Source organism: Cupressus sempervirens, chromosome 8 (assembly GCF_028749045.1).
Source record: "Cupressus sempervirens isolate cs-2001-9-10 chromosome 8, ASM2874904v1, whole genome shotgun sequence".
NCBI lineage: Eukaryota > Viridiplantae > Streptophyta > Pinopsida > Cupressales > Cupressaceae > Cupressus > Cupressus sempervirens.
Genome location: NC_143125.1, coordinates 39,459,104 through 39,474,974, shown reverse-complemented (window position 1 = coordinate 39,474,974; position 15,871 = coordinate 39,459,104). Strand labels below are relative to the sequence as shown.

Below are 15,871 nucleotides of genomic sequence, written 5' to 3'. Positions count from 1 at the left end.
AAACATTTCTAACTTGACCAAGGGCTTGCAATTTTTCTTTTCCCTACTATATAGGAGTTCAAGAAGTTGTTAGCTTAAATTTTTTATAATTATTTTCCACAATAGATCAATTCAAATCTTTAGTTTATGGTGAACTTTTTTAATATCAAATTAATTTGATAATTTTGTGAAAATATCTTTATCATCTTAATTTTTAATTTGATTCTAAAGTTTTCAAAATGTAAACCTACAGTAAATTCAACATCACAATTTATTTCTCTCAAGACCTCACTTAAAAAAAAATAATGTAATCTAATTTTTTTTTGAAATAATAGACTTGTATTTCATTATAAATATGTTATTAATAAAATAATATTCTTCATATTAATTAAAATAATATTATCTCAATATTATAATTCTATTTAAAAAATAAATTAAATTGACTTTAATGCACAAAAGTAAATATAAACTTTAAAATTAATTTGATTTATTGAAAAGCAAATTTTAAACAATCCTACCACTATTTTCGCAGCAACTTAGCTGAAAACCATTTCTAACCGTGGACACAGTTGAAGTAACTGCCCTGGAGATGAGGTAGAACGAGAATAGAAACATCCCCACATAAAATCTTAGCGGTTAAAGAAGCCAGTAAAGCAACGGCTTATAATAGTTTTAATCCAGGTAGTTTGATTTTAATGACCAGACCATCAGAAAACCAGCCTTTTTTATGCCGCGGACTGTGGAGGAAAGAAATGGTCACGTCCAATTCTTCCAGATGTGAAGATGAATGAACAGAAGAAGTTAATTTGAGTGCAGAAGGAGGCCTATTTGAACTGTGGCAGATGGCCTTCTGCTGCATTGGCGACCTCTCTCCACCATAAATAACATCTTATCATCAATCCCTCCATACAAAATTCTTAGAGCCAAGTGTTTTCTTGTATTTCTCACTCACCACTTGTCATTTGTTCATCTCTATAAAAAGAGCCCACAAATTGTTGCATCAATTAAGTTTTTGGCTGAAGAAATTTGAGGAAAAAGAGGTTTGAATTGAGGTCAATGGAAAAAATGAGTGGCTCTGAGGAAGGAGTTCATGGGATTGGTGGAATTGATATAGAAATGTCTTCTTCTTCTTCTTCATATTGTGTACATAAAGTTGGTGTGAGGCCTCCAGAGAGCATGTTTAGATCTGTTAAAGGGGCTGTAAAAGAGACCCTGTTTCCTGATGATCCATTCAGGCAGTTCAAGAATCAGCCCTTGAAGAAGAAGATTTTGCTGGGAGTAAAGTATATGTTTCCAATTTTTGAATGGGCTCCGAGATATTCACTTAGGTTCTTCAGGTCTGATCTTATCTCTGGTATAACCCTTGCCAGCCTTGCCATACCACAGGTTGGGATAGATACTAACTCTGGATGCCAATTTCACATTTGAAGTGGTTTAATTATGCTTGTCTGATGAAAGTTTTGTGGTTCAATTATGGTTGTCTTATGAAAGTTTTGTTTTGAAATTGATATATGGTTTGTGATGGGTACTATACAGGGTATAAGTTATGCAAAGCTGGCAAATCTGCCTCCTATTGTTGGACTTTGTGAGTAGGCTTTATCTTTCCATTACTTTGTTTAGTTCAGACTCAGATGTTTGTACTATGTTACAGATGTTTATCAATGCTGTTGTGGAGTTTAGTTACTTTGCCTGTTACGTGGCTGGTGGAGATTAAGTACTTTGTTGTGATGTGCCATTGTCGTTAATTTTGGTTTGTTATATGACTCTGTCGTAGGAAAGGTTTATCCTTTATGGTTATCTTTTTTCTTATCTGATTTGACATGCATGGATGCCTTGGGTGTTTGAGGTTTGATTTTTACCTAATACTCGTGCACTTTTCTCTTTTCTTTTTTTTAAAATTTTTTTTTAATTTTTTTTTGGTGGGTGCTGCTTGTTTCACCTTTTACATGTATCTTTTCTGTGGGTGCTTTTCGTTTCACCTTTTACATATATCAATGGTTTGGACAGAAGAAGAGTGTAATTATCTTCTTATTATTAGGTTTTGTCATACACTTTTTTTACAACTTATTTCCAACAGCTAAAATAGTTATTTCATTACAATAGCATAAAATACTAAATTATACTTTTCTCACAAAAATATTATTCTACTTGAACGTTCCCATTACTTGGAAGTAAGCAGAAAATGCGTCATGAGAATATATCTTAATTTTATTCCATTTTTATACTTTTATTTTCCTTGGTCCTTTTTGTTTATTTCTTTGAAATATGTTTCACCTTCTTCACGCATCTTTTCTGATGATGGGGGGTGATCTGAAATATTGATGAAAAAAAAGTCACTTGAATCCAAAATCATCACTTATAATTTGAAGTCTATTAAAATATTATCTAATTGATATATGCAATAGTAAAAAATGAAAATTCACACTTTGAATCAGTACATTTTAGTACCTAGATTATGTTTATGACTTTTGATTTTACATAATGTTTCTTCTCTTTGCTCTCCCATTTTAAGATTTAATGTATGGGTAACCCAAGGAGTTGGATTCAATGCTAATGGTGCTTTCTGCATATGCACAAAATGAAACATTAGTTAAAAAAATTAAGAAAATTAGAAAAAAATAATTGTATTTTTTAATATTTTGGAAATTAGTGATTTGGATATAACTGAAAAATTGTTCTTAACAGTGATTGAAAACAATTTGTTTCAAAGCTGATTTTATATTTGAATAGCACAACTCTATTTCAGTTGATCGACATAATGAAAAGATCAATGACAAAAAAATTCAAATCAACATTCATATATTTGTACTAATAATTATAAATCAATTCCTAGAAGGAGATCCAAATGAATGTTCATTTACTTTTATATTTAATAATTATAAATCAGATTGTAAAAGGAGAAAAAACTAATTTTCAACTCTTTTTTTCCCTCCCCTTTCCTTTAATCTTATCGCTTCAATTCTCTTTTATGTATGACTGTAAATTGTAATGCCCAGATCATGTGTACTTATTTTAATGCAGATTCTTGCTTTGTTCCACCCCTCATATATGCTGTTCTTGGGAGCTCAAGAGACATTGCATTAGGAACAGTGGCTGTTGCATCCATTATTATAGGCTCATCACTTTCCAAGGTGGTCTCCCCAACAGAAAACCCAGAGCTTTATTTGCGCTTGGCCTTGACTACTACCTTGTTTGCTGGAATCATTGAAGCAAGCATGGGCACCTTCAGGTTGGCTTTTCACTTAAACACTATTTCTTTATTGTATAAGCAAGCTATATATAAACCCTGAGCAGTTGGGTTCAAACCCACTAGCTGGGTTTATTCTCTGAGGTGTGGGTTAAACTGATATACATGGTTGCTGGTTGTTTTGCAGGTTAGGGTTCATCATAGACTTTCTGTCACATCCAACTATAGTAGGATTTATGGCTGGAACTGCTACAGTTGTATCTCTCCAACAGCTAAAAGGTGTACTTGGGCTCAAGCATTTTACTAAAGAGACAGACATTGTCTCTGTTATGCGTTCAGCATGGGGACAAACTGACAAGGCAAGCTTTTTATGCAATGAACAAGATAAACACATTTAGAAATTGAATACATGTAAGGTAAAGTTATTATTATGAGGCAAAGTATGTTACCAACTTGTTTTATTGTTGTGGTGTTGTATTAACATGCAGTGGCAATGGGAGACCATAGTGCTTGGAATAATATTTCTCTTCTTTCTACTTGTGGCTCGCTACATTGTCAGTATCATAATATAGCTTTTCCTGATTCCTTTTCTTTTTCTGTCTTCATTATTGACTGAAGCCTATTAGTTGTTTTCTTCTATTTTAATGTGTTGGTGTTGCACCTTGGGTCGGACAGAGTAAGAAGAGGCACAAACTCTTTTGGATTTCAGCACTTGCTCCTTTAACATGTGTGATTGTTGGCACCTTGGTGGCATTTTCTACACATGCTGAGAAAAGGGGTGTCGACATTGTAAGTGCTGATGGTCAATTATTTTTGTTGTATTCCTCGCATTGTACAAAATTCAAGGTTATTTAAAAGGACCAACTCATGTCTAAGGAATCTATTATCGGGCATTGATCTTTTGATGCAACAACCCCCCTAATTTGTGACATTACTAATATGCCATTTCTAGTTAAATACTGACAGCATAGTTTTGATGTGCTGGGCCAATCTTGCATTATGATGCTTCATGAAATCTATCACATCTAATGTTCTTGTCTGGCTTGAGCAGGTTGGTCATTTGAAAAGTGGGTTAAATCCAGTGACTATCAATGATTTTGTCTTTGATGGAAAATATCTAAAGACTGTGGTAATAACAGGACTGATAAGTGGGCTTGTCGCACTCAGTGTAACCATTACTCCTCTCTCATTATATTTACGTACAATTGATTATTCATTTAGGCTGATCTGGGTGACATAAAAACAGGAAGGAATAGCAATTGGTAGAAGTTTTGGGCTCATTAAGAACTACCATATTGATGGCAATAAGGAGATGATTGCCATTGGCATGATGAACATTGTAGGTCCATGTTTCTCTTGCTACCTCACAACGGGTAAGTCTTTGGGCTTCTTATTTGTTTGGATTCCTAAAGCTTTAGGTTTTGAACTTAGTATGGCACTACAGTTTTTGTGTTTTTAGTACTGAATAGGCTTGCTTTACCATACATTTGGTTTGTTCAGGTGTCTTTTCAAGGTCAGCTGTAAACTTCAATGCTGGCTGCAAGACAGTAGTATCAAACATTGTGATGGCCATTGGAGTGATGTTAACTCTCCTCTTCTTGACTCCACTTTTTCACTACACTCCCCTTGTAGTCCTCTCTTCCATTGTAATTTCAGCCATGCTTGGCTTAATTGATATCCCTGGAGCTTATCATCTCTGGCAGGTGGACAAAATTGATTTCTTAGTCTGCATGGGAGCTTTTTTTGGAGTGGTCTTTGGAGATATTGAGATAGGTCTTATCACAGCGGTATGTTGATAATTCTTATTATTTCAGAGCCACCCATGAAAAAAGAAGTGTACATTACATTTGTCTTGACAGTATTAGTTTTGAATTTAGTACCTGTCAAAATAAACTTGTAAAATAATTAATGAAGTGCTTGCTTTACTCAACAAAGTTTACATCCTTTCATTGCAGGTGGTCATTTCTATATTGAGATTGATAATGACCGTTTCAAGGCCTCGTACTGTAGCTCTTGGAAATATCCCAAACACCACAATATACAGGGATACTGAGCAGTATATGGATGCCATAAGAGTTCCAGGAATTATCATTCTACGCATAGATTCTCCAATATGTTTTGCCAACTCAAACTACTTAAGAGAAAGGTTAGTTATCTATTTATCAATCAAACATTGTAAATAACATCTTCAAGAATCTGTTCCTTTTAAGTCATTTTCGAATCATTCGTAGTAATGATTTACACCCACAAGTTTCCAATAAAACATGGTACATGATCCTACAGATTTCATCTTCATAAAGTATATTTATAGAAAAAATGGCCATATCACACATTTACATGCCATGTCTGCCATTGAACACAGGCTGATGAGATGGATAGAGGATGAAAAGGATCTTCGGGTTAAAGAAGATATTTTACAGTATGTTATTCTGGATATGTCCTGTAAGTTGTGAAATGCCACCTATTTCTTCTACTTGCATAAATCTCATTATTTGTTATAACCCCATGAAAGAGGCTGCCTTCAGATGAATCAATTACCCAATTTGATATTTAGTGTCATGTGGGTCAGATTTAATTGACTTGTTTAAGTAGTTCATATGAAATTATATTAACTTTTTAAGCTTCATTTACCGTTTTATGTGATTCTAAATGATCTACTTGCACAAATCCAAACATGTTTAAATATAGTTCATATGAAAATATGTTAACTTTTTCAGTACGATCTATCTTTTGATGGGGATTTCAGATGATCCAATAAACCCTACGTACTTCTGAATTCTGGCACATTGAGTTTAAACTACATTTAAATGATGCACTCCTCTGTTTTCATTCATGAAGCTGTGGCCAACATTGACACCGGTGGAATTAGAATGTTGCAAGAGCTTAAGAAGGTTCTCGATAATAAGCATCTTCAGGTGACAGATCATGTTTATTTTAAACTTAAATTTATATATCAATGTTACATGGTTCATGGAATTACATAAGAAACATATAATTGATTTCAAAGTTGGTAAATAACCTTTTTTTAAAGATACAATGTTTTCATTGGAGAAGTATGTCTTTATGTAAGACAATAGTCTACTTAGTTGAGCTTATATGGGTTTCAGCTAGCATTGGCCAATCCTGGTGTGAATTTGATGGAAAAATTCAATAAGGCAAAGTTTACAGAGTTTCTGGGCCAAAAATGGTTGTTTCTCACTGTTTCTGATGGTGTGGCAATCTGCAATTCGCTCCTAAATGCTCCTAAATAAGAAATTCATGGTGGCAAAGATGAACTAAATGTTCTTAATACAGCAGCAGCAGCTTGAGGGGTGAAACTTGATCTAAACTCAAAGGAAGATAATTTTTGAGACAAGGAAAGAAAACAGTTGAGATAACAAGGCACTCCAAAGCATTACATTCAGACCTAGAATGGACCTTACCAGAAGATTAGATGAATTGTATTGCCACTGTCATATAGAACTACCTTACTGGTCTAAGTGTTAAAGAAGGAATGTTCATAACTTCAAAGAGGGCGAAGTCTTCTTTGGTTTCCTAACGTAAACTATTGAGAATCAAATGGAAGGACTCATATTTTCCTTCTAACTTCATGCAGCAAACTGGGTCTTATTTCTTCCAAATTGATGCCAGTTTAGGCAATGAAAGTTCGTAATTCTGGTTGTTTTATGCCCCCGTGTATTCGAGAGGTTGACTGTGTATCTTCGGCAATTAATAAGTAATAAATACTATTATTTCAATTTGATAACACACGGTTGGACTTCTGAAGAACTTTTTTTTATAAACCCGTTTCATACTAAATGACTAGTAAAACTATAAATACAATTTTATCCACATGCCACTAACGATTAGAAAGAAGAATCAACATAATTGGGGAATGACATCAATGCATGACTAGCATTTGATGATGAGTTATTTTTTAAACTATAATGTAATGTGCATAAATTAAATTAGAAATATTTTTAATATACTAGAAAAATTTTTATTTAGAAAAATATAATTTGATATTTTTTTTTAAAAATATTTTTTTTAAAATATGAGTTAATAGTAAAGATAATAGTTAATTAAGTTAAATAAATAGAAATATTGAAATAATCTAGGACAGAAAATAATTAACAAAGGGGTCAAAGGTTGACAATGTCAAAACAACTTAAATATAGGAATAAAATAATTATTTTTAAAAAGATTTACTTAAGACTATTTTGAAAAATAAAACCATACAATCACCACATCTAATTAAAAAATATACTGATATATTTTAGAAATAGAGTGCATTTTGATAGTAATTTGGAAATCAAATGTATAGATCTCTAATCACTTATCAATTAGCAATGTACCCTAGGCAATGCAAAGGCTACCAAAAAAAAATTCTACCTATTTGATCCCCAAATTCATCATCAAAAAAGGATAGAAATTTACCAATAAAATATTTAGGAAATTAAAGGCCCTTTTGAGACCACAATGCCACAAATTAGAAATGAATCAGGGTAGTTTTAGAATAGAAAACTAACCAAACATTAGTCAGAGAACATTTTTGGGCAATATTTGTTTTCATTCTGCGACCCTACTACCAACTCAGGAAGGTATACAAAACTATCTAGAGGAAGCTATACAGAAGTGAACAAATCTCTATCTGGAAGGTAGTAGAAAACTTAGGTTACCTGACTCAAGGGAAGGTGGGCATACAAAGGTTAAGTTTCAAGGCACTACTTTTTATATACGACGATGGCCAACCCTTGCCCTCTGGACCATCCTTTCAATGACTTACCATCTACTATAGAGAATGAAACTCTCATACTAGGGTAGGGCAAGTTAGTCCTCCTAGCCATCCTAGGCAAAAATCTATTTAGGGGGCCCATAGAATTGTAGGGCACTCATCATTACAGACCCATTAGTGAGTAATGGAAATACTTTAACTGAACACCCTGGACCTATAGGGCCTTCCTTCTCACCCCCAGTAGGTTGTCTAGTCATATGACCCAATTGCCCATAGCCCTACTATTATAAGGTAGCGAGCTACTCCATATTTCTTTAGAATAGAAAGGGAGTTCCATCCTTGACTAGATTTGTAGAGAATAAAATATATTATTCTAGAAATTTTGAGAAAAAAGTAAAATTTTGGGAGAAAAGCTCCCATAAATATCCCATTGGCTAAAAATTTATGGCATGGTGAAACCAAAAAGTGGATAATTTTAAAATTTTTGGAGAATATTTAACTTCTTTTAACAAGGGCTCTCTGCAGATTTAAGTTCACGTGACTCTAAAACAATGGATTGTATGCAAATATTCATGCTTATTCAAACTATGTCAAATTGGAGAGTTGGCAGTGAAATAAGTTGTTTGGACAATCGAGTTGGAGTTATCAATGACAACAATCTTTATGAACATATGGAAACTTGTGAATAGTGACATTCAAGACTCTCAAACTAAGGTATGTGGTCTAGTATCCACAAAGAAAAAGACACTGACAAGTTTTGATTAATCATGTTGCTAATGTAAGGAAAGATGCCGAGAAAAGTGAGCCAAGACAATGATATCTACAATATACATCTGTCCTTGGTGTGGTCCTACAACAAGCATCAACCACCTTCTACCAGCTTTAAAATTAAACATGGACTTATATCAATAGGAAAAGCTTTAAAAATAAACACAAACTTGACCTCCCTATATTCACCATTATTTATTTCAACTTATATGGCTTCCCTCATTTAATACAATATATGCAGTCAAGTTTCTTTCTTAAATAAGAGAATAATAGGTAAGCACAGGACCATGGTGTGCCAAAAAGTGGTGATGTGAAAAAAATAAAGTTTGAAAATGTCTAAAAGCATTTCAAAATCTGCTTTGACTTTTTTCCACCCATCCTGATACCAAAGCTAAAAAGTAGGCCCAAGCCTTATCGAGTATCTAATTTCGTATCGGATATCTAATATATTATTAGATACCCGATATGAAATTGGATACCTGATACCTGTACTATGATTTTAAAAAAATAGCAAACCCAAGGGCTGTTTGTTCACATTGCATTTTTGGATTTGAGCTCGACTATCTAATTTGCGAACGGATACACGATATAGGTTGGTGATTTTATGTTTTTTTTAAAAAATGTTTTCAATCAATTTTATTATAAATTTGTTAAACTTTATTATAAATTTGTTAGTTTTAATTGAATTTGTTAAATTTTAGGTTTTTTTTGATAGAAATTGTTGAAACTTAGGTTTCTTTTAATAGAAATTATGTTTTACAAATTAATAGATATGGCTGACCAAAATGATGATGCTGAGGCAAGAAATATTGTTCCTCATAACCCCCACCAAACACTCCAGTGCTCCCTCAAAATCGTCCACCAAATGATCCCCTACCCGCTCAAAACCCTCCTTGAATCGATGATTTGATATTTGAAAATCTCACCAAATTGAGGGCTTTGCAAACAACATATAATATTGTACCCACTTTGGCTCCTATGTTATCCACGTTAAACACCATAGTGGATAACATTGAAACACTTACTGAGGAAGAAAATGCCGCTCTTTGTTGGCATGACTAAATGCATGAGATGTTTGATGATGGGTTGGACTATGATGAGGTTGCAACCCTCAATATAAGTAAAGATGATTTGGTTGCCTTTTTTATGAATCCAAAAATAGGTTTACCAGTCAAATGCAAAAAGCCCAAACTATCGATTAAATGGTGCACAAATGATGCCATACGTGCGAACTTTTGGGATTGTTGGTGGAAGGTTTTTGACATCCCTCCACATAGCAATTTAGAGGTGTCATTTTATTTCCTTAGAAAATTGTATGCATAATTTGTGTTGGGCCTCAAGGTGAACTATTGGAGCATGAAGCCCAACATGGGTGTAGGAGGAGGAGCTCCTCAGGATAGACCCTCTTCCTAGAAAAAGAAAGCTAGCACTTTTGTCCCCCCTATTGATGTATCCCCCCTTGCTCGAGTGTAGCATCTTGATATCATTACAGAGGCTAGCTCTCAGACTATTAGAGCCATCCATAGATTGAGTAGCCTATTGATATCCCAGCTAGGTTAGTTCTGCCTCCCCGTGTTGATGATGTTGGTGCGAGTTCATCATTGATGAGATCATCACATGTTTGTGTGCCCCATACTTGCATAACATGCAAGAATATTTGTCTGGGTCCCACAGGTGATCATTCAGAGTATTAGTTTGTATTTGACAAGGATACACTAGACACACGTGCAGAGGCTACTGACCCTAATGCGAGAGAGGAGGGGCATGCAGAGGCATGGACTCCTTTTTTGTTGGTACATGTATACATTTTTTTATTATGACATATGTGATTTAAAGTTAATCTTTATAATAGAGTAATTTTAATTTTTAAGCCATACTGACTTATACATGTATGTAATCTTCATTCATGTTTAGTTGATGACTGAGGAGGAGCTGAGACAGGTTGATGATGCCATGCTCTCAGCTATTTCATTTGGCCTTGAGACATCTAGGGTACATTATGTTGTGTTCTCATTATTTTTCTATTTGATATTGTAGCATATATGGTTTCTAATCTTTCTTTTATCTTGTAGGTACCACCTGTCCCTGGGGGACAAAATGCGACGGATGAGCCATAACCCACTGACAAAGGAAAGGTAATTAGGTGCTTTCTATTTGATTAAATATTGATGCATTCTTGTAAAATTTTAGTGGTAAGAAAATTTAATTACATTCTTTATTGTATAGGGCATGGCTACTAGTGATGAGCCCATGCAGATTTTGCATCGTAGATGCTTAGGCATTTCCATTCGCACTGAGAGAGCCCCATTGTATGTATAAGTATCATTAATATTTTATTTTCTAGGTTATTTTCATAAATAAATTTAAAACTGATTTCCGTGATATTAACAACTAGTATTTTGTATCTCATAGGAAACTCCTAGTGTACATGAGGTTGGACGAGAGAGTCTTGTATCTTTGATGATGTAGCCACTATATAATGAGGAGGAGCCTACACTAGTAAGTTGTATTTTGAATTCTTGATTATATGTTATAAATTTAGTATGCTATGAATTATAATGTTATAGTTTAAGTTGTAGATTCATCTGACAAACATATTTGAACATACATAAGCCACAACCATCTATGTACACACATTACTGAGGGCATACAAGAGGACTCCTGACCGGTGTAGGAGGTCGACGAGAGAGGTATTTATGATGAAAGTTTAATAGTATAAATCTTCATTGAAAAAAAGATCATTATGCATTTGAGTGATTCAATTTAGATACAAAGAATCATATAAATTTAGTAGTCTAACTTTGGGTTTTCCTTTTTTGTTTATGTAGGAGGCATTCAATCCACCTAGTGCAGCAAAGAGGCTGCATTTTGATCATCCACCACTAGCCTAGGATAGTATAGTTTTCATAGGATGCGTCATGAGACATTTTGAGATGGCATATGCCAAATTATTTATAAAAACATTGATATTATACACATTTTGATGGCATGATCAGCCACATTTTGTATATGGATCTATGTATTTTGATATATATTTGTGTAATTTGTCTATGGATACATGAATTTTGATATATATTTTTTTCATTTATGTGCACAATGATATACATATTAATTCAGTAGCTAGTATTGTTCAATTTATCATGGATCATGTGTATTGTTCATGTTTATGGAATATCATTAATTTTGATCATGTTTGTTAAATTTGATTCAAATGAAATAATTTATGAATAACATTTTAACAACCTTTATTATCAAATTTGGATGCAATGTTTAATTTGAAATTCCATCATGAGTTATATCTTTTTTCTATCAAAAATTCTATAGTTAATGTATGAGAATTCACTTTCTATCATGTGATTCAGAGTAAGAAAAATAGGGAAACCTTATTTATAGAGAGAAGCCATAGAAACGAGTGACATACAAAAAACCATTATTTTCCTTGTGGTTTTAGTTTAAATTGGATCTATTCCTTATCTTGGCCAAATGATACAGAGCCCTTCGGTACACCTTTAATAAATAGTAATTTAAGTAAGGGGATTCACAAAAGGATGGTAATCTATCAAGGAATTGGGATGAACTCAAAGGCTTCAACAAAGATCCATGAAATTTTAGACAATAACATCAACAAACTTTTTAACCTCCTACACAAGGTTCACATAACCCCAAATCTGATTTTAAACTCCACCTTCAATCTTGAAACTAACTCTTGGCTTCAAATCTAATCTCAACACACTTAACAAAACTTAGGAACCAAATCATCCAAAACATACCTTCTTGTTGTCCTTTGTATACACCCAAACACAATCATTCATAAATTTTGAACCATACTTCATTTCCTCAATCCAACCATTGAGTAATTAGATCACTTGACCCTCCATAACATATCCAAAAATCAGGCCAATCCAATGGTGGAAAATTGAGATATGCCCCCCACAAAAGTACTAAAAATTCTATGACAAAACAATCTTCCTTTTACAATCTCATTAAAAACATGTTACCAACAAAGTGTAAAAATAGAAAATGATACAAATTGCAGAAAGAAACTTTGTTTTATTACTTCTTACTAATCATACATTTATCTTGTTTTTATTTGAACAATATACCTTAAAGATACTCTCTAAGACTTATAAACTAACCAACTTTTTCCACTAACTGACTTCTACTCCCTTTGAATCAATTGTTGACAACTTATTGTCAAGTTTTAATTGTAATTTAAATTGTCATTACATTGTTTTCCCATTATTGATCTAATCAACATCTAAAGGCCCTAATAAGACATTTTCCACCCTATATAGTACTACAAACCCTATAATCCCTTACATTCCCATGATTAGCCTTCTGGGCCATATTTAGCATATAATGCAACTTTTATTTAAATTGGATTCATTAATGCATTCTATCATCTCACATCTTATATAGGTGTTTCCAACCTTCTATGGCCATGTTCAAACCCCTAACTAACTCTTTGCACTCATTTTCACTTTGCAAGAAAAAGTTACAAAATTGCAATTTTGCAACTTTTGCAATTTTCAGCAATTTTTGCTATAACTTTAAATTCTTAATTAGACGAGTTCACCAAAATTGGTAAGGGGTTATCGATATCCCTCATGAGCTTTGAGTTAAGACCCTTAGAAGATTGACCTCGATATGCACTTAGAGCACCTTGGACACTCTTCGGTATAGGGTGGTTGTGCATGATGGAAGCTCTTTGTAGCTGGAACAAGGGTGTCACTAGGGTTTACCTACCCAACTAGAGCTAATGGTGCTAATTATTTGATGCCAAGATCAGTGGTTTCAAAGTTACATTGTGGTGCACTTATGAATTGAGGCACACTGTGATTTTTGGCATCAAGCAAGATCATTGTGCCGAATCCAAATGGAAGGTGATCTTTCAAAATGAGATAGGTTATTTTAGGCCTCAACACGATCATCCTGTAACATTCAAAATTTCATCGATAGCCCTCACGAGGTCCAAGTTACGACCCTCAAAAGATCAACATCAACATGCACTTAGAGCACCTTGGAGACTCCTTGGTATGGGGTGGTCGCAGATGATGGAGGCTCTCTATGGCCAGAACAAGGGTGTCACTAGGGTTCACCCACCCATCTGGAGCTAATGACATTGATGATTTGATGCCAAGATCAGTGGTTTCAAAGTTACATTGTGGTGCACCTATGAACTGAGGCACACTGCAAGTTTTGGCATCGAGCAAGATCATTGTGCCAAATCCAAACAGAATGTGATCTCTTGAAAATGATATAGGTTATTTTAGGCCTTGGCATGACTATTTTGTACAATTTGACATTTCATCTATAGCTCTCATGAGCTCCAAGTTACAACCCTTGAAAGATCAACCTCGATACGCACTTAGAGCACCTTGGAGACTCTTCAGTACAGGGTGGCCATAGACGATGGATGTTCTCCATGGATAGAAAAAGAGTGTCACTAGGGTTCACCTACCCATCTAGAGCTAATGGCATTGACGATTCGATGCCAAGATCAACGGTTTCAAAGTTTACGCTGTGGTGCACCTATGAACTAAGGCACACTGCAAGTTTTGGCATTGGGCGAGATAGCTGTGCCAAATCCAAATGGAATGTGATCTCTCAAAAATGAGATAGGTTATTTTAGGCCTAGGCACAGACATCCTATAGCATTCAATGTTTCATAGATAGCCCTCACGAGTTTCGAGTTACAACCCTCAAAAGATTGACCTCGATATGTACTTAGAGCACCTTCGAGACTCTTTGGTATGATGGCCATGGATGATGGAGGCTCTATGCAATTGGAACAAGGTTTCCACTAGGGTTCACCTGCCCATCTAGAGCTAATGGTGTTGACAATTCAATGCCAAGATCAACGGTATCAAAGTTACGCTATGGTGCACCTATGAACTAAGGCATACTACAAGTTTTCGAGCAAGATTATTGTGCCGAATCCAAATGGAATGTGATCTCTCAAAAATGAGATAGATTATTTTAGGCCTTGACATGACCATCCTATAGAATTTGACATTTCATCAATAGCCCTCATGAGCTTTGAGTTACGAGCCTTGAAAGATCAACTTTGATATGCACTTAGAGCACCTTGGAGACTCTTCGATACGGGGTCATCACAAAAAATGGAGGCTCTTCGCATCTAGAACAAGGGTATCACTAGGGTTCACCTTTCCATTCAGAGCTAATGGCACTGATAATTCAATGCTAAGATCAACAACTTCAAAGTTACGTAGTGGTGCACCTATGAACTAAGGCACACTGCACGTTTTGGCATCGAGTGAGATTGCTGTGCCAAATCCAAACAAAATGTGATCTCTCAAAAATGAGATAGATTCTTTTAGGCCTTGGAATGACCATCTTGTAGCATTTGAAATTTCAATGATAACCCTCATGAGCTCTGAGTTACAACCCTCGAAAGATCATCCTCGATACACACTTAGAGCACCATGGATACTCTATGGTTCGGGGTGGTTGCAGATGATGGATGCTCTCTGTGATCAAAACAAGGGTGTCACTAGGGTTTACTTGCCCATCTAGAGCTAGTGGCACTAATTATTCAATGTCAAGATCAGCTATTTCAATGTTATGCTATGGTGCACCTATGAATTGAAGCTCACTGCAAGTTTTGGCATCAAGCGAGATTGCTGTGCTGAATCCAAATGGAATGTGATCTCTTAAAAATGAGATAGGTTATTTTAGGCCTCAACATGACCATCTTGTAGCATTTGAATTTTCATCGATAGCCCTTAGGAGCTCCGAGTTACGACCCTCGAAAGATCTACCTCAATAAGCACTTAGAGCACGTTGGAGACTCTTCAGTACGGGGTGGCCGTGGATGATGGATGCTCTCTACAGCTAGAAAAAGGGTGTCACTAGTGTTAACCCGCCCATTCAGAGCTAATGGCATGGATGATTCGATGTCAAGATTGTTGGTTTCAAAGTTACATTGTGGTGTACCTATGAACTGAGGCACACTACAAATTTTGGCATCGAGAGAGATCGATGTGCCAAATCCAAATAGAACGTACTCTCTCAAAAATGAGATACGCTATTTTAGGGCTTGGAATGACCATCTTGTAACATTTGATGTTTCATCGATAGCCCTCACGAGCTCCAAATTACAACCCTCGAAAGATTGACCTCGATACGCTCTTAGAGCACCTTGGAGACTCTTTAGTATGGGGTGGCAACAGATGATGGAGGCTCTCCATGACTAAAAAATG

The 15,871-nt window shown here is 34.9% G+C and overlaps 1 protein-coding gene across 1 annotated transcript; it reads left to right on the top strand.

Moving 5' to 3' along the window:
* Positions 1-534: 534 nt before the first annotated feature.
* LOC149541471 (sulfate transporter 3.1-like) lies at positions 535-6,909 on the top strand. The gene is made up of 13 exons (XM_089796071.1): positions 535-1,365; positions 1,516-1,564; positions 3,001-3,208; positions 3,354-3,525; positions 3,655-3,720; positions 3,842-3,955; positions 4,218-4,334; positions 4,413-4,539; positions 4,667-4,953; positions 5,122-5,312; positions 5,529-5,608; positions 6,005-6,081; positions 6,274-6,909. The coding sequence occupies exons 1-13, from the start codon at positions 1,036-1,038 to the stop codon at positions 6,415-6,417; spliced, it is 1,962 nt and encodes a 653-aa protein (XP_089652197.1). The 5' UTR covers positions 535-1,035; the 3' UTR covers positions 6,418-6,909.
* Positions 6,910-15,871: the final 8,962 nt, after the last annotated feature.